This window comes from Acartia tonsa, chromosome 4 (genome assembly GCF_053477335.1).
Source record: "Acartia tonsa isolate MP-2025a chromosome 4, ASM5347733v1, whole genome shotgun sequence".
In the NCBI taxonomy this organism is placed as follows: Eukaryota; Metazoa; Arthropoda; class Copepoda; order Calanoida; family Acartiidae; genus Acartia; species Acartia tonsa.
The window spans coordinates 3,168,666-3,191,558 of NC_137263.1; the positions used below are offsets into that span (position 1 = coordinate 3,168,666).

Here is a 22,893-nt window from a genome sequence, read left to right on the forward strand (position 1 = left end):
GTACATCCACTTGGATTTGCAACAGAGTTTAATGTACTCTAATTAAAGTGATAATCACAGGTGGCGAAAATAATAATGATACTCTCTATCCATTCCGTTTATTCCATCCCCTCACCTCTTACTAGATTATTAAAAATGTGTTCTAGTTTATTTCTTACAAATGAAATTCTACTAAACATTTCAGGACCTGTACCTTTATCAGCGGCCATGCGACGGTCCCTGCTGGCTGACCCGCTGTCACCTGTGCTGCTGGAGCCCCACCTGGCAGCCCTGGACCGGAGGGTGGCCCTGGTACTGCAGGTTGTTAGGGAGTGTGTCAACTCCAGGGGTTCAGCACATCCGGAACAAGTCATCATTCTTAAGGAAATCATATTAAAAATATCTTATCATTTTTGTGCATTTGTATTTTCTTTTAAATTTTCCCCTCATTTTTTTGCTGCAATTTGTTTAAAATACTCCCCCTGTTAAAAAGAGTATCCACAATTTCCTTATAAGTAGTTGAGAATCCGCACATATTTCCCTTGAATAGTCTAATAAAATCAAACACATATATATTCTCAATAGCAGTAGAATATCTACAAATGCGCATAATAGAAGTTAAATAAATACGTGGATATTCAACTCTATTAAGCATAACTTTAATTAATATGATAAAATATCAGGATGAGCTATATGACAATAAGAAACCAGACCAACTATTAGATGATGGACACTTCTTTGACTAAAACAAAACATGAGTCTCTTACAAACTTCAAAATATTGCACACAGTTAAAGAGATCATGAAGCAAAATTATATTTTTGTAAAAAATTCACACTACAGTAAAATACAGTTTTTTCACCCTATAACACTACTTATAACAGTTACACTAAGTTGTAATACCTACTGAAATAAAATAAAACAATATAAAATGAAAAAAAAATTAAGTGATAAAATTGTGATTTTTGTCTCAGAGTACTTTTATCAAGATTTTGTACAAAAAATGATCATTAATACTTTAAAACTGGTGGCATTTTTTCAACATATATTAATGATTTAAGTGGGCATTCTAACTGAAAATTATATCATATCGTAAATACGAATTAAGGTTTTTTTTCATAACCTTTAAAGTACATCATTAATCCATTCTAGAGAATTTTTACTTTTTTCGGACTAATCAAAATTTTTAAGTAGGCTACTAACTTTTTACAGTTTTTATGAGAAAGCTCAAAGTGTCATGTGTGACGTCATAAAAATACGTCTATTGCAACTTTAGGATGTGGGGTTAGCCATTGTGGCACATTTCAGACTATAAAGTGATGAAAAAATTCCTTTTTCATATTTGTTATTCAAATTGTTCAAAAATGTGATTTTTCAATCATATTGATTGTAAATAGATATTGATAATTGTTATGAAGCAATTAGTAATGCAAAACTTAAAGAAGAAATATTCTGCAGGGTCTTATAATAGCTTTCAAAAAATTTAAATTAATTTCTAGAATTTTCTATTTTTGTAAAAATATGGCACCCTAAAAAAACTCTTTCGCCACTGATATTAAGCAGGAAATCGAGGCCTTATACATTTTCTTAAGATGCCCTATTCCTTTGATTAAAATACAAAAAATTTGTATAAGACCCTGTATTATATATCGTACAATTGTGAGCTTAAATGTTAAAATGGTGGTTATTGAAAATTGTTAATGAAATAGGCGTTTCCCTTAAAGTGTCTAAAGAGCATAGAAACACAAACCCCTTATTTTGTTATACTCAACTTCTGCAGTAGGCTCCAACTCTGCAGGTCGGATATCTACAGTTTCATAACCCTACGGAGATTCCCCGTATCCTAAATAGCCTATACTAACCTAACCTAATGTAAAACACGAAAAATATCCCTCTCCACCCTCTTATTAATTTCAAATTAAAGGGGAAGAGCTTCTGTGCTCGACTAGGAACTTTGAGTAAAACCGCCATAAAATATATTAAGGGACAAATGGACATTGGCGGTCAAATTAATCTACAACATATAATTCAGCTATAGAAAGCAAAACTTATTGGAAGATTAATTTATCGGATATTGTCCTATCCCTTCATATCTCCTGACTATACTAAAATATCTAAAAAAATAATGGATATATTTGTACTTGGATGTTACACCTTATTTTCATGTTCTCTAATAAAGCGAAACTCGAAGCAGGCCAAAATATTGACCCCCCTTCTAATCCCTAAACCCCACCCCATCCACCTTTCTACTAGATGAACGAACTAACAAATAAATTAGTTCTATGTTAGCAACCTTAATTAACGACAATTTCCCCCTGTCATAATATCCATGTATATTCTATATCCATTACTAAAAAATCTGAAAATGATGATAATCATAAAACAAGTTTGTTGTGATTTTAGTGTAAAAAAAATAATTTTACGTCTGTGATACTGTTAAAAATATAAAAACTTTATAATTATGATTATTAAAAAAATGAAACTTTATCATTATACTTGTGATAAATCTGATTATTCGTCCTTAATTATGTATTTTTTAAACCCTTCAAAATTGTATATGTACCAATTTAAAAGAAATATAATTTAGTTAAAAATTTATATGCACCTTGTTAATGGATTGATTATTACTTGCGGTCTTACACCAGATTTTCATGTACTCAAATCAAGTGAAACTAGTAGCTGACTAAAATAACAATCCTTCACCCACTCAACCACCCCTTTACCCCATCACCAAGCCTCCTACTGTATGAACGAACTGACCAATGTCCATGTTAGCAACCTAAATTGACGACAATATTTCCCTTGTCATAATATCCAAGTATATTCTACATGCATTATTTCTTCATTACTTTTGATTTTAAAACAAAGATAGGACAATGGAAATTAATTCAATTGCTCCTTACATGATAATTTGAAATCCATCTAAAAAATAATTTTGGAATGAAAGTGTTGTAGATTACAAATAATATAATGATTAACTGTTATTTTATATTAATCTTCTTATCAAAAATCCTTATCATATCTGGATACAAAGACGACATTTTAAGATCATAAATGCCGCGGATAATTATGAAAAAGAAGTCTGTCTGCTTTCAATTTCTGCTGGTACAGTGTAAACAAACAAAATTTTTTTAGGATTAATGATGAAATTTAAACTTATTATTATATTTTTTGCTGTAATCTCATAAAAATTTTAACTTTCAGATGTATAAATAACATAAAAATGAAGGAAAAGCCTCCAAATAGACCAAGGAAAGTATTATGATATTTTTATTAATTAGGTATACGACGAAACAAAATATATCGATTATTTTACGTTTCCAAAATATAAAAATTATCGATTTAATATTTCCACAGATTTATCTTCTAAGTATAAAGGAATTTTATCTGTATGGAGCTTAAGATCTCAATAACTACTGAATTGATAGGGTTCTCTTTAATAAGTAAGCTTTACATATGTCCTGGTACTCGATCTATGGTCTGTTGAAGTTTTTTTTTTCAGCTTTAAGTCTCCTTTCGAAGCTTTCAGTAATTTTTCTAGCCCCTTTGCTAGATAGTGAAGTACTCTATAACTTTAACAGAAAGTAATTGACAATTAGTAATATAGATCCAGCTAAGGGAATGCTCTAATAATCCTTTTCCTTGCGATCAATATATACGTATTGTTTTAATTTTCTTTTTGAGTTTTTTTGTCCTTGATTGTTTATTGCTCTCTTTTTTATTAGGAGTTGAATATTTTAAGTTTCTAACGCTTGCCTACTTATAGACATATTTGTTTAGATTTTGTCAAGAAGGTTCAGTGGTTCGAATCCTATTGCAAAACTTTATGACCTACAAAAATGAAACTATATATCCAGGTAAAAGACCCACGTAATTATTCGCAAGTTTTATTGAAAATTTAATTACTAGCTCAGCTGCTACGTCCCAACTTAAATTTTGGGCTAGGTGTTTTATGGTCAAGGGCCTAAAACCATCTCAGTGCTTCCATGAAATGTACAACGTATCCAACCCACTAATGTAATAGATACTTTGTTTCATATTTTGATTTCTATTTTATATTACTAGCGGCTTCGCCCCTAGCCTCTAGGGGCTTTGCCCCAAGAGGTTTGATCAAACCAATTTTCGTATTTTAGTTAAAAAAAAAAAAAAAATTGGGGGGGGGGGGGGAAATTTTTTTTTTTTTTTGGGGCGGTTTAGTCGACCCCACTATTTTAATTTTAGTTTTAAAAAGAAAATTTTTTTTTCGGGGGTTGGGGGTGTCCCACCCACCAAGAAAATAGTTATAAACCTTCCCGGGACCTATGAGAAGCTACCCTGTAAAGGAGAACCAGATCGGTTCAGCGGTTAGCGAGATCCTTCGCTACAAACAAACAAACAAACAGACAAACAAATACACAAACAGACAGACATCGTTCTACTTTGTATTATAGAATATAGATAGATAAAATCTATTTTTGTTGTCAATGAATTATTATATTTAAGGTCCAAACTTCAATGTAACTGTTGGACCAAACGGGTCAGGGAAGAGCTCCATAGTGACAGCTTTGTGTATAGCCCTGGGAGGGGATCTCAAGACATTAAACAGACAACTAGACTACAATTCTCTCATAAATAATGATTGTGGAAACCAGGTGATTTATTTTATGATAGTTAGGTAGTGTTTATGAACATCCATTTTTCCTTTTCGTGATGATTAAAAATCTTTAAAGAAAATAAAGCTACTTTAGTGAAATTAAGGTAATTAGGTACATAATCAAAGATAATGATAGAAATTAGAAAAAACTTTAAATTTTTAAATATTTTCAGGCTGCTGTGATAGAAATTGAACTTTATTCAAGTAAGGTAAGGATTTCAAGTGTTTGTCCAGATTGATTTTTTCTAGTTTTTACTCGTGTTTTTTTTTTTACCAAATTTTACCAAATGATTAAAATAGTAAGGGGTTTTACCGCGACCGTGACTCAACAGGTAGTGCATCCGCTCGTCGTCGGGAAGTTGATAAGTTCGAATCTCGGTCCTACATCGCGTCATAACTAAAGACGTTAAAAATGGTTCCCACTGCTACAATGTCAGATGCGTGACGTAAATAGTTAGAGTGGGGTGAATGCCTTGGCCCAAAACAGGCGCAACTCGTTACCATGCACAGTTAGGACTTCTCAGACAAAGGTCGTGCATCACAGAGAGATGATTGTCTGATGGATGTTACTTTACTTAATATCCTTGAGTGTTAGAGTATCGAATCCCATTACACGTGGATTATGCTCTGGATTCTCTAGATGATCACTTCAAATCGAAGGAGAATCCCGCCCTTACGAGGTAATTGTAAAAGGGCTTTTAAAAACCTAGATATTTATCAATTCACACTTGGTTTACGTATTATTAAATTCTCTATCTTCTTTCTAGGGACCCAATAAAGTGAAATGTATCCTAAAGCCTGGAGACCCGCCAGAGTTGACCTGGCATATCAATGATGCAGTAGTATCCAAAGAGAAACTGCTAAAATTCACCGACAGACTTCAGATACAACCCAGCAACCTCTGCCAGTTTCTACCTCAGGTTAACTCTGTTATATAAGTCTGTGAATTAAACTGGCACCCAAAGTTTTATAACCAAGTAATCTTTTTTGCCTCAAACACATTGATATTTTTGTAGAATTTCAATTGATTGTTTCAAAAATAGTATTTGTGTCAAAACTTTTTAACCATAGGTAAGTTTAAGCTATAAAGGAAAATATTGTTCATCATCATTGGCGATGTATATCAGTTTCTTCTTCATCCGTTAATTTAGATATCTGGATGAGTCTTAACAGGAGCCAGGGAACAATGATTCTAAAGTTCTAATGGTTCTACTGAAGTTGGCTTAAATCATGAGACGCACACACACACAAACACACTCACACTCACTTAAAGCAATAGTATTGTTAAATTAAATAATTTAGGATGTTGTTAGACAATTTCCACAAATGAAACCCTCGGAGATATTTGAAAATACACTCAAGGTAAAAGATGATGATATATATTATATTTTAATTAATAATACGATGTTTACAAGTTTGGGTAGGTAATACTTTTTTTCGTATTTATTCGAAACCGATTAATATCCGCTGAATTAGAACCGGTTCTCATCCATATGAGAAAAAAAAAACTATGTCTAGCATCGTATTATGTCCAGTTTTCTATAAATATGAAACTGGTTTTAATCTTAAAATTGTACATTTTATATACGCGGTAAGCTGTTTATAATTCGAATTTAGTAGATTAAAAACACAACGACTTAATTTTGTAGGCTGTTGGAAATCATGATATGTTAGACAAACTTAGAAAAGGAAAAAGAATCCAGGTTTGTATTATATACGTAACTTAAGTAGCTCTGCTACTACTTAATAAACGGTTCTCTACGTACGTACGTTTGTTGACAAAGTGACTTGAATCAAGATTATATATATTTTATCAGCTACAAGGATTAATATAATTCTGACCGTTGTCGTTTAGATTCTCCTAACAAGGAGTCATGCTTATTGCTTAAGTATTTTATACCTTGAATGGTTTTAGCATGGAGAGGGGATATATTGGAATGTAAATAATACTTTCACCAAATGTTTCAAAAATACCTTCTCTCACTCTTTTGCTATAACTAGAAGTGTTCATACTTTTGAACCAATAGTTTTAATTTTTTATCATCTTCGGTGATGTAGATAAATTTATCGTCTATTGTCTTATCCCTAAAGATCCCTGGCTATGCTCATCTTTTTTTTCATTAATAATCTTTATACAAAATGAAAGCAACAGAAAGTTTTTGTGTTGATTTCCCCTGATTAATGAAAATACACATTATTGCAGCTCCTAAGTGGCAGACTATAAACTATGACTAATAAGAACAGGGAAAGGATATGTGTGGATATATTGACAGGCGAAAATTTGTAGTCAATTTAGCCTGCTAATATGGGCCTCATTTATTGGTCAGTTCTCACATCCAGTTGGAGAGGAGGGGAAGGGGTAAAGTGAGTGGATGGAAAGGAATCGTTATTTGTGCTAGTTGCATAAAAATCTCTCGCAACATCCAAATAAAAAATATCGATTCCAATAGATAATAAAATAAATTGAATTACAGGAATCAATGATTGGTATAGAGGAAGAGTTGAAGAATAAAAGCAATACTGTGAAGTCACTGGAACAGAAACAAAAACGTAATGAGGACCTGGCCAAGAAACTGGAGGAACAGAGGAAGTTGGAGGAAAATATGTCTACAGCCGAAAAGGTATTGTTCAATAAAAAAAACTAAAATTTTAAATTTTACCAAAGTAGGTATTTTTTTCGTAAACTCCTAAATGATTAATTCAGTAAGGGACGGGACATTAGGCTGTTTAATACACTAGTCTTCAAAGTTTTACAATAACAACTTTTGGGACTTTTCAAGAATTTTGATTGAATGGTTCATTAAGTTGAGTGTCCAAACGTTCTAACCACTAATTTTAATCTACAGCAGGTGTAATTTTGTGTATTTTCATTGGGATTCTACATCTATTTATTAGACATTGTCTTATCCCTTTAGATCCCTGAAATTAATAAATAAATCCACTGAAAGTAACAACCGTACCTTCAATATTCAAATCGTTGATATTCTGTCATTGTTAATTGATACTGTGTCAGATTTGTTAATCATTGCTTTTATGACAGTTTTTTTATATGTATTTTTGCAGGCTTTAGCATGGGAGAAGTTTAAAGTTCTGAGAATTGAGACTAAAAAAGTTCGCCAGGACATGACTAATCTTGCAGATAGGAAACAAAAACTAGATAAGGTTGGTACCATTTTAATGTTCTTTTTCCAGTATGGCTTAGAAACCGATTAATAGTCGCTTGATAAGAACCTGTTCTCAGCAGTACTGAAAAATCAATCATAGCATCGTATTATAGACAATTTTCCATGATTACGAAAATAAAAAATAAATAATATTAGTACCAGTTTTAATCTGATAATTTTTATTTGGTATCTATTATACAGGAACTTGGAAAGCATAGAGAGTTTATTGTCAACTATAATAACAAAGTTGGCATAATCAAAAGAAAAATTGACGAAGCCGAGGACAGTTTTAAAAAGGTAATATTTCTTTAGTATAACTATAAGGCAGCTTTTCTATAACAAAGGTCTGTGCATGTTCATAAAGCCAGGTTAATTCAAACTTAATCAAAATTTGGATGGAGGCTATGAAATGATCTTTATTAGGGTTGGAGTAGCAGTAACATTTTTCAAGGTCCTGTCCATCTCGTAAGGAAAAGGGGTATAGTCCATATCGTGGCAACGCCATTTAAGGGGCGTTTCGTCGTATTTTCACATTAGCTCTTCTCCTATTTCTAGCCCCTGCGGGGCATTCACCGGACCTAACCTAACCTAACCTCTAAAAATTAATGTGAAAATACAATGAAACGCCCCTTAATAGGCGTTGCCACGTAAGGGACTATACCCGGAAAAGGATAAAAAAAACATATCCTGTTGATGTTGACTACAGTGTTATCATGTATGGGGGAGCTCCCATAAGATAGTGGGTCAAGTGTCATAATGTTCTTTAACGTAGAGCTTGAACTGGCCCTAGTGGCTAAACAAAAGTATCTAGTCCTACTCTATTGACTTCTTAGAAACACTGAGAAACATTTCATCTTTTAATACCATTCCTTCACAATAGATTTAGAATATACGTGGATATATTGACAGGGAAAAAATTTGACGTCAATTTATCTTGCTAATATGAGCCTCATTTATTTGTCAGTTGTTCATCCAGTAGGAGGGCAGGGGATGGGGTGAAGGTGGATGGGTGGTATCAGTATTTTAGCCAGCTTGGAATATCACTTTTATCAGAGTAAACCCCCATTGTCTATTTCCTTTTGCAGACTGAGAAAGAGATCACTGCTATGAGCACGCACATGGACCATCTGGAGGACCAGATTGACCAGCTGGCACAGAATGAGAAGGACCTGGTCACCGCGGAGCGAGATAGGAAACGACAACGGAAGAACCTCGAGTTTGATATTGAAATTATGAAGGTTAGTTCAATGTATATTAATTGTTATTTTTCGCGGATATTAAGATACAAATCTTGAAATTAAAACTTGATTTTTTAGTCTCGAGGGACCGAAATCCTGGGTTATCAAAACTGGTATTAATTTTATGATTTTTATTTTAATATTCGTGGAAAATTGTTTGTAATACGATGCTGACTGTTTCTAAACCAGTGCAGTGGATATTAATCGCCTGTAGGTTTTAAAACTAAATCTACAAATGTTATGATTTTGGGAATTGATATAGAATATATGTGGATATTAGGGTAGGGGGGAAAGTTGTCGTCAATCTAAGTTGCTAACATGAAATTCAGTCTGTTCATCCAGTAGAAGGGGAGGGGATGGGTTAAAGGTTAATCGCGGTATCATAATTTTAGCCTGCTGCGGCTTTCACTTTATTAGAGAACATGAAAATGTGGTCTAACATCCAAGTAATAATAAATCCATTATTTTAGTCAAACCTGCAGAACAGCGCATGGACGTTGGAGGATGAAAAGAAACTTTATGATATCAGAGAAGGAATGAGAGTAAAGTAAGTTGTAGAGTAGCTACTACTCAAAAACTAGTTTAGAGCTATACGGAGAAAATATATGTATATCGTACAGTATTGTAGAATTGTCCACAAAAATAACATAAACTCTAGTATTAATCACTTTGTGTTGTCTAGCGCCTTCAGCAAAAGAGGTCAACAAACAAGGAATATTTTTTTTCTATCCGCGGTCAACTATCTGTGTATAGCCCCCAATTACGATTAACAATATTATCCCCTCTTAAGGTTAAAATTGTTAGTGGAAAACTTTTAACACTGCACTGTTACTTTCTTGAACCCAATAAAGACTCAAAATTAAGCTTACAAGTGATGGAAAGAGTTTTAAACTAATAGGGCTAGTATAATCATCAGTTTTATGTCTCCTTCCTCCCTTGGCGAACGTACTCATAGAATAAAAAGGTTAAAAATAAAATAAAATCCGTAAAGGAAGCCTGCAGGAAATACACTACTCTAAATGCTGAGACACTACTTTAAGTAGATCAAATACCACAAATTTGAATCCTCTCACTTATAACTATTTTAAGATGCCTATTATTTTTTTTGTTATTGAAGCTGGTGAATTCAAATTTGGGTTATTTGATCTTCTTATGGTAGTCTTTCATAATTTAGAGCAAAGTAATTTCCTGCAGGCTTCCTTTAAATAAATGTATATTTAGGGAAGACAGGCTGATAAGCGTAGGCTATAGAATAGAAGAGGAGGACAGAAATTTAAACAGTTTAACTAGAGAACATAATCATCTCAAGGCAAAACTAAAGGTATTTATTTTCTATAGTTCGGCGTTTTCCCTCAAAGTGCCTAGTCACACAAAAGACCCCCCCCCCCTTCCCCCCACATAATTTTAAATAAAGGGAGGGGACAGATGTGACACTTCTTAAAACCAAAACTAATAGTCAAAAGAACTTAACTTAAACAAAGAGTTACAGCATTGGAATTTAGCACAGCAGTCGTTTTAAAGAGGAACAATGTGGAACTATGAAGAAACGGCGGTGGAACCGATCCTATCGACGAAAACCGCCGTTTCCCGCCTAAATTGTTTTATTTTCACTAGATGCTTGTATTTTTCATGAAAAGAAATTTGTTTGTCTCAAATGATTCAAAATTTAAGTGCGGTAACTCTTTTTTAGTTGAGTACCTTTGACTTTTAGCTTTGGTTAAAAAAAGTGTCACACCTGCCTCCCCCCCTTTTAAATTAAGGGCAAAGGGAGAGTAGTTTTTTGTTTGTTTGGTTATTTTGTTAGGTTGTATATATTGGGTACTGGGTATTCACGCAAGATTAGGACTAGGGTTGGGCCGGATATTGAAATGGCCTGATCTCCGGCTAATTACCAGATATCCGATTCCGGCATTAGAAACCAGCTGGAGATGCAGTATCCGGATAGTTTCAATATCCGATATCCGGCTAGATATTGAAAATTACCGGATATTCGGCCCAACCCTGATTTAGGCAAAGTGGGAAAAATTAACCCTCATTCGTTAGGCAATACTTTTATTAAATCCCAATTGGTTGGTTCAGGCTAGAAGTGTTTAAACTTTTCAACCAATAATACCTCGTTTATTTTTAGTCCTTAATGGATGTGATGAACCACAAGATGAAAACTTTGGAGAAACTAAATAGAGATGCTTATCAGTAAGTATTATAACATTTATCCATATAAAAGTAACAGGATGTCTGTCTATCTATGCGCACCGAAGGATGTGTGTGTGTGTGTAGCCATAGTTTCTAAGTTTGGACCTATGTAGTCATGGATTAGGACGAGACACTTTTGTATGCTAGCATCAGGGCCAGCTCAAGGTCCACGCTCAAGTACAAGTACTTTACCCGCTGTATCAAGGGACCTACTCTTTATTACCTCACCCTCGAAGAGTATGGCAGGTGTCCCAAATTAAGTCACCGTAATGAATGACGCGCTCCACAGAGGAGTTTGGGTAAGGGTTGTACTGATATATGTACTTGACTATTGAGTATCCAAACTACCCAATTTTCACCCTTCTTACACAACCAAGGGGAAGTTGCGTGAATGAATTGCGACTGAGAAATTCGAGTTGCCACATGGGGACTTCACCATCTCATCTTCACTCTCACCATCGTAACTACGACGCCTCTTCACACAGAAGGATATTTCTAACCGCTGAACCGACATGATTCTACTTTACAAGTTAGCTTCTCAAAGGTTCTGGAAATGTTAATAACTATTTTTTTTTGTGGAGGATACCACCACCCTCCCAAGAGAAATTGCCCCTTGAAAAAAATACCACTAACCCCTCCATTTTTTATACCTTACGTACCTTTACAAAACTAAACTATAAAATCAGAAGGGGAGAGGATCGACTCCCACTAGTATACTATCAAGTGTCCCAAGAGGCCTCTAGGTGCGTCTTAATGAACTAATCCTTTTCAGGGGAGTGTTATGGTTGCGAGAGCATAGAAACTTATTCCATGGTACAGTACATGAACCCATTATGATGACAATGGAGGTCAAGAACCAGGAAAATGGATATATAACGTACGTGGATGTTATGACAGGGGAAAAATTGACTTCAATTTAGGTTGCTAACATGGACTTTATTATGATTTAGGGATCAGTTCATTCATCCAGCTGGGGATGGGGTGAAGGAGGTGGATTGGGGGATCGTTATTTTAGCCAGCTACAAGTTTCACTTTATTAGAGTATATGATAATCTGGTGTAAGATCCAAGTAATGATAAATCCATTGAACTAGAAATTGTTAAGACACCTGGAGTCCTCCATACCCAATAGTGACCTGGAGAGCTTTGTGTGCGAGGTTGGTTCATATTTTAGAAAAATAGTGCGGCTGCTTTATAATAATACTAGCGGCTCTGCGTCCAGGCGTCCAGGGGCACTTTTATTTTAATAAGAATTTTTTTGGGTGGGGTTTTTTTCCTTCAGAGGCGATTTCTTTTTAAAAGCTAAATAGTTTAAACTTTTCCAGGACCTTTGAGAAGTAGCTACCATGTATAGGAGAACCATATAGGTTCAGCTGTCAGCGAGATCCTTCTGTATACACAGACAGACATAGAGACACAAATCCTTTTGCTTTATTGTAAGGTTGATGCTCTATTTATCAGGGATCTCAAAGGTTAAGACAATGAATGATAAGTTGATGTACATCCACAATGATGTTGTACAAAACTAACCCTTTCAGTGGGATAAAATTATTACCTAGTTGAAACTTTTGATCATTGCTAGGTAAAGAACCAACAATGAGAAGCTTCACTGTAAAGGAAAATCGTGTTTGTTCAGCGGTTAGTGAGATTCTTCAATACACACAAATACAGACAGACACCCTGTTACTTTTATTTATGGATAACTTTTTTTTATATATTAAGGATGTCAATGATGCAAATGTTCTGATGAAAGAGCTAAGAGAAACTAAGGGGTTGAGGAGGATCAATGTGATTCATTGCGCACCCATACCCAAACATGAATTTTTACCTCCATTAAGTAAACGCGATTTACAGGTAGAATTTTTTTCTTTAATCTTTTACTTTTTTGACTGTGCATTCTTCTTACTCTATGCCGCGGAGTTGGGCCGAGATTCGAACATTATCACCTTCCCGACAACGAGTAAATGCGCTTGAAGCTAAGTAATAGTTGCTTGTGTTAATATGTATTGTTTGCCTTAATGAAAAAATCCACTAGCTAGTGTTCACTTTTCCCAACAACTATAGGTAGGTATAAATTTTTCAATGCTTTCTCGTCATGTCTATGGCCTTGGGGACTTCCGAAATGATTGTACCCATTATGTCTGTCTGTCATACTCGCTTGTTTTAATATGTTTTATTTTAAAATTAAGAAATATGGATTCAAAGCGTACCTGAGCGATGCCTTTACAGCACCAGAAGCTGTACATGCCTACCTGTGCAAAGAAAAGAAGCTACACACGGTTTGGTTATTTGTAGCGACGCTCCTCGATAATTCTTTTGTATGTATGTTTGTCCGTATGACAGCTAGTCCGCAACGCCATGGTAAAAATTATGAATTTTCTGGCTATCTATAATACAAAGTAGCTTGACGTCTGTCCGTCTGTCTGTCCGTCCGTCCGTCCCTTAAGATCTCGGTAACCACTAAACCGATCGGATTCTACTCTTCAGGGAATATACCTACTGGTCCTGTTGTGGTTTTAGGCTATTTTCTTGGCATCACCAGTAGTACTTTATTTTATTTATTTTTTAATTACCTCTTGGGGCAAAGCCCCTAGAGGCTAAGAGCGAAGCCGCTAGTTTAAGATAAAGTATCCAATTAAGGATCCGATGAACTGTGCGCTTCTAGTTTATACATTAAATTGTCCGTCTGTCTGTCTGTTCATACTGCATGAACATCTGCTCTATAACTCACAGTGTTTGTTTGTCATTTCATAATTTTTTGTGCTTTGCTGCTTATGGATCTTGTCATCCGTATTACTTCTACAACCTTGCATTAAAACCTCATTATAACATAATATAGTTACCTTAAGCCTTAAAACTTTCATTGGAGGGGGGGGGGGGGTAATAGTTAAAGTAAGCAGAAAATGGCGACTGGCAGCCAAAACTTTTATCCCAAACATCTTTAAAATCAGCCAACGAATAAGAAAACGTTATATTTAGGTGCCTGTTTTTGAGAAAGAGAATGATGTGACTGATGAACTAAAGGACATGTTCAAGACTTATTTTGTTGGCCTTTATCAGTTTAAAAACAAGAAGTCAAGATATTCTCAAGAGATTTGCCAGGGTAAGTTTAAAAAAAGTTTTGAATCATGAAAAGAAAATGAATTAGCGAGTTTCGTCGTATTTTCACAGTAGCTTTTAATAGGCTATTAGGTTAGTTTAGGTTAATGTTAATGATTTCCTCGCAAGGTAAGGAAAAATTCCCTGCATGGTTAGAACAGGAGAAAGCTAATGTAAAAATACGGCAAAATCAACTAGGTAGGTACTCAGTTTTCTTTTTATGGTCCAAAGTTTTTCTACAAATTTATAATTTGTTGTTATTGTATTGACTCCAGTGCTAGTATACAATACATGCCTCACAAAATTAAATATTTTACTAACCAATGGACCTTTAGGGTTTTTAGTAGCGATACTACTCTATAATTTACTTTGTTTGTCATTCAGTCCGTAATGTGATTTACTCAGCTTTATTTTGTCTTGTTTGGTATTAACTTTTCATCTACCCTAGCAAAAGATATCTTACAAATGATGTTACGTATAATAAAACAAGGTTAATTAAATGAATTTATTATTACTAGGATCTGACAATAGATTATCATATTCTGTAACAAACTAAAACTTGTAGCTGGCTAAGATAAAGATCACCCCCCATCCATCGTCCCGTAAACCAATCCCTTCCTCTCCTACTGTATGAACTTAGTTACCAATAAATAATGTCTATGTTAGCAACCTAAATTGACGACATTTACCCCTGTCTTAATATCCACATATATTCTATATCCATTGTTAATTTATGTTTTCTACAGGTACCATGGATGTTAGCACCTTTCAAGTGAAGCGTCTGGATGTATCCCCTGACCAATCCAGGTAAAGAACAGTGGTACCCAACCCATAGTTTTTAAAAACACGTAATCTTTTTCGTTGCAAACAAACTTTTGTTACCTGTGTACCGTGATTTGTGATTGGTTGGTTACAAACTATAAGCATTCAGTAAATTTCATGGAATTGTTTTTTTGGTTTATCATCATTGAGGATGTAAATCTATTTGTTGTCCAACGTCTTATCCCTTAAGATACCTGATAATAGCTCGGTTAGCGTTATATATCTTTAAAACTTTGTGAAAAATACCATTTAGAAAATATAATTATGTTGAACTGAACACTTTAGTAGGATCACATAAACTCGAAATGACTAAAACACGCGTATGTCCCATAAAAAAGCATTGAAAAACTAATCTTTTTAAACTTCCCCCCACACCCCCTCCCTAAATTGTCAGTTTATTTCCATACAAGGGGGAGGGGTAGATATACCACACTTTTCTGGGATTTTGCCGAGTCAAGTATCAACTGTGGGGAATACCAAAGGATGACTCCATGCAAAATTTGAGCCGGATCCGGCCAAAACCGGCCGAGATTTTTTTTTTTTTTTATAAAAAACCGTTTTTTTCCGGTTTTTAGGGGGTATCTGTAAATCGATTCAGCTGGAGCAAAACCGGTTGGAGGTACAAAAAATTTTACCAATGCAATTGCCTACAAAAATGTACTTCATCATCAACTTGATTGGACAACTCTTTCCCCTCCTAAATGTCCATTAAAACCTCGGAAACGGCAAAAATCGCCAAAAATCACGGGACCTTTTGCCCAACCTAAGTCTGGTTATCTGTGAGGTCTAAGAAAAAAAAATCCCGGATTGGACGAAGCACGACGTCGCTGCGCGCTGTCAAAAATCACTTGTCGGCTTATTTTGCCCCCTCTAACTCTCACCTTGTGCCATTTTTCTGTGTAAAGATTATGATTATAATCTTTTGCGTAAGTCTGATTTTTTCCCTAGACCTCACAAATAACCAGACTTAGGTAAGGCAAAAGGTCCCGTGAGATTATCTCAAACCGTTTGGGCGTGGCGGGCCGAAAACCGCAAAAAATGGCCTAAAAATTGACCTGCCTGTCATTTCATCAAAGAAATCCATCAAAAAACCACAATTTGAAATTTTAATTAATTAATAACTTTTTTTATCATAGGAGATAATGACACGATACTTTCACTTGTTGAAAATTCAGCATTGTGGGCCGCCTAGACTTTATATTTGGTGACCCTGGGGTGACGGGTTCAGTGCCCCCCACACCCACAAAGTGGGCATACTTTTGAAAATCACGTTTTTTCAGTTTTTCCCCTTAAAGGAGGGGAAGGAGTCGTTTTGGAGACTTAAAGCATCTGTTAGATTATGAACAACTTTTTAACGCGGACATTTCTTTACTTATGTTTGATTCGCCTCCGGTTGACCGTTTAGCCGTTATTCGCCGCCGAAGGCGTGATTTTTGGCGATTTTTGCCGTTTCCGAGTAGGTAGGGGGGGTAGATATACCACACTTTTCTGGGATCTTGCTGAGTCAAGTATCAACTGTTGGGAATATCAAAGGATGACTCCATGCAAAATTTGAGCCGGATCCGGCCAAAACCGGCCGTGAATTTTATGAAAAACCGTTTTTTTCCGGTTTTTAGGGGGTATCTGTAAATCGATTCAGCTGGAGCAAAACCGGTTAGAGGTACAAAAAATTTTACTTCACATGAAATTTAGCCAATGCAATTGCCTACAAAATTGTACTTCATCATCAACTTGATTGGACAACTCTTTCCCCTCCTAAATGTCCATTAAAACCTCGGAAACGGCAAAAATCGCCAAAAATCACGCCTTCGGCGGCGAATAACGGCTAAACGGTCAACCGGAGGCGAATCAAACATAAGTAAAGAAATGTCCGCGTTAAAAAGTTGTTCATAATCTAACAGATGCTTTAAGTCTCCAAAACGACTCCTTCCCCTCCTTTAAGGGGAAAAACTGAAAAAACGTGATTTTCAAAAGTATGCCCACTTTGTGGGTGTGGGGGGCACTGAACCCGTCACCCCAGGGTCACCAAATATAAAGTCTAGGCGGCCCACAATGCTGAATTTTCAACAAGTGAAAGTATCGTGTCATTATCTCCTATGATAAAAAAAGTTATTAATTAATTAAAATTTCAAATTGTGGTTTTTTGATGGATTTCTTTGATGAAATGACAGGCAGGTCAATTTTTAGGCCATTTTTTGCGGTTTTCGGCCCGCCACGCCCAAACGGTTTGAGATAATCTCACGGGACCTTTTGCCTTACCTAAGTCTGGTTATTTGTGAGGTCTAGGGAAAAAATCAGACTTACGCAAAAGATTATAATCATAATCTTTACACAGAAAAATGGCACAAGGTGAGAGTTAGAGGGGGCAAAATAAGCCGACAAGTGATTTTTGACAGCGCGCAGCGACGTCGTGCTTCGTCCAATCCGGGATTTTTTTTTCTTAGACCTCACAGATAACCAGACTTAGGTTGGGCAAAAGGTCCCGTGATTTTTGGCGATTTTTGCCGTTTCCGAGGTTTTAATGGACATTTAGGAGGGGAAAGAGTTGTCCAATCAAGTTGATGATGAAGTACATTTTTGTAGGCAATTGGATTGGCTAAATTTCATGTGAAGTAAAATTTTTTGTACCTCCAACTGGTTTTGCTCCAGCTGAATCGATTTACAGATACCCCCTAAAAACCGGAAAAAACGGTTTTTTTTTATAAAAATCTCGGCCGGTTTTGGCCGGATCCGGCTCAAATTTTGCATGGAGTCATCCTTTGGTATTCCCCACAGTTGATACTTGACTCGGCAAAATCCCAGAAAAGTGTGGTATATCTAGGGAGGGGTTCTGTGCTCGTTTAGGCACTTTGAGGTAAATTTGTAAGTTTGTAAAAAAAGATATATATAAAGTAGAATATTGTCTGACCGTCCTTCTGCCTGAAACTTTAGATCTAAGTAAACGCTGAACCGATTAGGCTCTATTCGTCAGAAAATATAGATACGGTTCCTGCGATGGTTTTAAGCTACTTTTTGTTTTAGTATCAATGAGTTGCGTGAAGAAATATTGGATAAGGAGAGAATGATAGCTCAGCACCAAGAACTGAAAGATGGCGCCTACCAAGAGAAACGCAAACTCGGGGATGAAATCAAGAAAATTGGAGACGCATACAAGGCAGGGGACCTACAAAAATAATAGTTATGTATCGCATCGTTTTATAGACAGATTTCCCGTAGATATTAAAATGAAAATTATAAGATAAAAACCAGTTTTGTTAGACTCTAGAGGTCAAAGGCCCAGGCTAACAAAACTGGTATTAATTTTATGGTTTTTATTTTTATATTCCTGGAAATTTGTCTGTAATACAATATACATTATTTTCAGTATGGCTTAGAATCGTTTCCAAATTCTAATCCAGCGGATATCATCGGTTTCGAAGCCACACTCGAAAGTATTTTATAAGATAGATTTCAGATTGTCAGTCATACCCATTAAAAAGTAGGATCATGGAAAGAAAACGAAGTTTCACAGTAGGCTTTCTCCTATTTCTAGCCCCAGTGGGGTGCTCTAGCCTTGCGGGGCAATCATTAACATTTACTTAACCTAACCTAACCTAAAATAACCCTTCAAAACCTCTTGTGAAAATGCGATGAAACCTGCAACTTCGTTTTCTTTCCATGATCCAAAAAGTAATTATAGCAGATGAAGATTATTGTTTCCAGTATGGCTCCGAAACAGATTAATATCCTCTGGATTAGAACCGGTTCTCAGCTATACTGAAAAATCATGCACAGCAACGTATTACAGACAAATTTCCACGAAAATTAAAGTTAAAATCATAAAATTCTTCCCCTTATTTTTAAAATGAATTTTAAAGGCGCGTAGTTTCTCATTTGTTTGGTTAGGGCACTTGCAGGTATAGGCCTCCCACAGGGATTAGGCATTTCACCCCTCCCCCCTAATTAAATTTAATTCCTAAATAAGTGCTCGAAAGGCACTTAGAGGGAAAGCACCGATAAGCCTGAAAAACTTATTTTTGTTGGTCACTTAAAGGAGGCAGAAAAGAAAAAGAAAGATTTAAAGAATAAAGAAAATGAATTGAAAATGAAACAAAATCTTCTCAATAATTTTTCAGGCAAGATTTTTTTTACCAATATTCAGGGAGGGAGGGGACATTGGGCTGTTTATTACGCTAGTCCCCAAAGTTTTATAATAACGTTTTCTTATTCGTTGACTTCAACTTTAGGAATTTTTTAATAAATTTTGATTGGTTGGTTGTGTTTAAGCTAAGTGTTCAAACGTTTGAATCACTAATTGTAATCTACAGTATGAATGGGATGTAGATCAATTTATCGGCAATTGTCTTATCCCTTTAAATTCCTGCAAATATCTATTTCGATATTCAGTAAGTACATGAGTTTGAAGAAGGTTTGTACTTTTAATGATATTATTTAAGCTTTAAGCTTACCTTTTTATGGATGTTGGTCAAATGATTTTTATACAAAAATAATTGATATGTTTTTAAATACTTGAATCTTACGTTTACCAGATTATCATGTACTCTAATAAAGTAAAAATTGTTGCTGTTTGAAATATCGACCCTCCACTCCCGATCCACCCCCTTTATCCCCCCCCCATTCTGGATAAACAAACTGATCATTAAATAAGGTCCGTGTTAGCAGCCTAAATTGACGACAATTTTTCCCCTGTCATAATATCCACTTACATTCTATAATCTATATCCAATCCATTACAAATATATTAGATTTGTTAATGTGTTATTTTTGTTTAGAACCTAAAAAAGATGTAGAGACGGAGGTGAAAATTAACAAAGCTAAAAAAGTTCGTCTAGTCAAAGAATTATGTCAAAAGGTAAAAAAAGGTAAAGAATGAAAACATCCATAAAAGCGAAGCTCTTAAACGGTGGGACAAACGAACATTACCACCTCAGAACTGAATAAGCAGAATATAAGTTTCTAAAGTTTAAACAAAATTGTATGGACATACTTACATTTTTAGGACTTCGCTCATAACATTACACCTTGTTATAATAGTAATCAGAATTCCAAAAATCAAGTTAATAAGATATTTATATCACAAGATACATATGATGCATTTGATATTAATCATTAAAATTGAATTGGTTAAGAATTCCTATAATTCCATCTCTTTCAAGAAATTCTTAGTTTATTGTTAATTTGACTTTCACAAAACATTTGATGGTCGGGTAATACATATGTGTTATTTCTGCGAATCTGCATGGCACTGGTCGCCGGAAGGGAAAGGCAGTTTTTTGAAAGGGGCTATCTGAGATTATTACAGATTCTGATATATACATATATAGACTGATGAAAAATGCAAAAAACGAAATCAAAAGCGTTCCTTCTTGGGAGAAAATCCGGGAAAAAGATTTTAGCTATTTTTAACCTAAAATTCACATTGTCAAGCCTGCAGATAAAAATACAGACATTATAAACATGTCATTGCTCAGCACCTAGAAGTGGTATAAAAATGCTACGTATACCATTGGAAAGCTCATAACCTCTAGTTTTCATATTGGTATATAACGTTTTTATACTATTATTAGTTTTAGAGCTATTCTCTGAAGTATACTCAAGTTTTAAAAATGCTGTTTTTTCTTGAATTTTAAGTTTGATACCTTTTTAGAATTGTATTGCTTAGCACCTAGGAGTTATATAATTATTTCATATAGGTATATTTGTATATTTTGTGTGGATTTAATTTTAGCTTAATTAAAATAGTCTTTGAAATGTGTATAGTTTGTAGTAAGAACCATAGAGGGAGGGGGGGGGGGGGGATTTATACACTTATAGGCAATGAAATTCAGTATAAAATTTTGCTCTGGATGCTTTTGGGCTTGTTGTTATAGATATTAACATGATCCTTTTTGTAATATCTCTTATATGATTAAATCTACCAGTATAAATATTGAATTTTGGCACTATCCTTCTAGGGGCTAGTGGGGTAAAACAGCTCCAAAACACAGAAATCTAAGGTCTGAGCTTAGTTTTAGAGATATCAAGCTAATTTTTTGTAAACTTTGTTTTGCATAATTAAGCTAAGTAGTCACTAAAGATTTCATTTTGCCACTTTCCTTCTTGGTACTAGTGGGTTTTAACACCCCCTAAAACACAAATATCATAAGTTATGAGCCTATTTTTAAAGATATCAGATGATTTTTTAATTTAGATATAATTGAGATACATAGCCACTAAAGATTTTGCCCTGGTTGTTTGGACTTGTTGTTATAGTTATCAAATGATTCTTTAAAAAAAATTTATTATATGATTGGATCTACCTGTAAAACTTTAAAATTTTATTTTTGGCACTTTCCTTCTAGGGGCTTGTGGGGTAAAAAGCCCCTAAAACACTAAAATTATAAGTTATGAGATTATTTTTAAAGATATCAAGCTAATTTTTCTAATTAAACATTTTTCACATAATTGTACTAAGTAGCTATTACAGATTTCATTTTGGCACTTTCCTTCTAGAGTCTAGTGGGGTAAAACATCCCCCAAATACAAATATTAATAGTTCTGAGCTTATTTTCAAAGATATCATGTTGAAATTTATTGAATAATTATTTAGTTCAGTTAAAAGCCCAGAACTTAAAGTTTTATTAGTTTTGGGGGCAGTTTTACCCTACTAGCTCTAGAAGGCAAGTGGCAAACTTGGGGTTTACTGGTAGATTTAATCATATAAAAGATTTTACAAAAATAATCAGGTTGAAAACTATAACAACAAGCCAAAACATCCAGAGAAATATTTTATACTAAATTTCATTGCCAATAAGTGTATAAACTCTCCCCCCCCCCCCCCTTGGATCTTATAAATTTAAAATTGAAGGTGTTTTACCCCACTAGCCCCAAGAAAATAGGCTCATAACTTACAATTTTAGTGTTTGGGGGGCTGTTATACCCCGCTAGCCCCAAGAAGGAAAATGCCAAAAAAAAATCTTGAGTGGCTACTTAGCTTAAAGGAACCCTGCAAGAAATATACCGCTTTAACTGCTGAAAGACTGCTAAGAGTAGACCCAATACCAAAAATTTGAATCCTCCAGCTTCAATAACAAAAAAGTTATAGACATTTCAAAGTGATATTTTTAGTACAATTAAAATTTTAAAAGTTTTTCATTGCAAATAATAAAAATTTTATTATTAAAATACGTCACCTAGAAAGAAAATTATAAGCTTATTTTTGGCAGAAACTTAGGATGCTAGTAACTGATAACATTTTTACAATAAAAACATCCTTCTTTATAGTCAAAATCATTCAAAAAAATTCAGTTTAATTTGCATTGTACTGAGAGTACTGTAGTGTGAGAATGCCAGCCTTTAGGTTTTCTAGCCAATCAGAAGACTGAGTCCGTGCTAAGTCCGCTGATCAACCAATCACAGCTGAGCATCTGTATCTCTTACATTAGTTTCATTTTTACCCGCTATGATTATACGCTTACAAATGTAATTTAAACCAAATTTTTAGAAGAGATTTTGACTATGAAAAGGGGTGTTTTTATTGTAAAAATGTTATCAGTTACTAGCATCCTAAGTTTCTGCCAAAAATAGGCTTTTAATTTTGCTTCTAGATGTAATTTAATATTGAAATTTCTATTATAAGCAATGAAAATGAAATGCAAAATTTTCATTGTACTAAAAAACATTTTGAAATGTCTGTAACTTTTTTTGTTATTGAAGCTGGAGGCTTCAAATTTTGGGTATTGGGTCTACTCTTGGCAGTCTTTCAGCAGTTAAAACGGTGTATTTCTT

The 22,893-nt window shown here is 34.7% G+C and overlaps 2 protein-coding genes across 4 annotated transcripts in view; both read left to right on the top strand.

The window, feature by feature from the left end:
• Nucleotides 1-2,576, top strand: part of LOC145315690 (extracellular serine/threonine protein CG31145) — an 85,920-nt gene extending 83,344 nt beyond the window's left edge. For both annotated transcript variants that reach the window (XM_080155710.1, XM_080155711.1), the window contains 2 exons: nt 185-361; nt 661-2,576. In XM_080155710.1, coding sequence (XP_080011836.1) covers nt 185-361; nt 661-725 — 242 coding nt within the window. In that variant the 3' untranslated portion in view covers nt 726-2,576. The remainder of the gene's footprint in view (nt 1-184; nt 362-660) is intronic.
• A 601-nt stretch (nt 2,577-3,177) lies between these two features.
• Nucleotides 3,178-22,893, top strand: part of LOC145315691 (structural maintenance of chromosomes protein 5-like) — a 29,415-nt gene continuing 9,699 nt past the window's right edge. Inside the window, exons 1-23 of one of the 2 annotated variants that reach the window (XM_080155714.1) lie at nt 3,178-3,231; nt 3,760-3,835; nt 4,461-4,609; nt 4,785-4,820; nt 5,379-5,531; nt 5,914-5,973; nt 6,261-6,314; nt 7,086-7,232; nt 7,675-7,773; nt 7,977-8,072; nt 8,861-9,013; nt 9,484-9,560; nt 10,235-10,334; nt 11,142-11,206; nt 11,979-12,064; nt 12,298-12,362; nt 12,928-13,059; nt 13,395-13,484; nt 14,185-14,308; nt 15,051-15,111; nt 18,148-18,280; nt 19,160-19,241; nt 19,899-19,978. In XM_080155714.1, the coding sequence (XP_080011840.1) occupies nt 3,202-3,231; nt 3,760-3,835; nt 4,461-4,609; nt 4,785-4,820; nt 5,379-5,531; nt 5,914-5,973; nt 6,261-6,314; nt 7,086-7,232; nt 7,675-7,773; nt 7,977-8,072; nt 8,861-9,013; nt 9,484-9,560; nt 10,235-10,334; nt 11,142-11,206; nt 11,979-12,064; nt 12,298-12,362; nt 12,928-13,059; nt 13,395-13,484; nt 14,185-14,308; nt 15,051-15,111; nt 18,148-18,280; nt 19,160-19,241; nt 19,899-19,978 (2,148 nt within the window). In that variant the 5' untranslated portion in view covers nt 3,178-3,201. Of the gene's footprint in view, nt 3,232-3,756; nt 3,836-4,460; nt 4,610-4,784; nt 4,821-5,378; nt 5,532-5,913; nt 5,974-6,260; nt 6,315-7,085; nt 7,233-7,674; nt 7,774-7,976; nt 8,073-8,860; nt 9,014-9,483; nt 9,561-10,234; nt 10,335-11,141; nt 11,207-11,978; nt 12,065-12,297; nt 12,363-12,927; nt 13,060-13,394; nt 13,485-14,184; nt 14,309-15,050; nt 15,112-18,147; nt 18,281-19,159; nt 19,242-19,898; nt 19,979-22,893 lie in introns of both variants that reach the window. The other variant, XM_080155712.1, reaches the window with a different exon arrangement.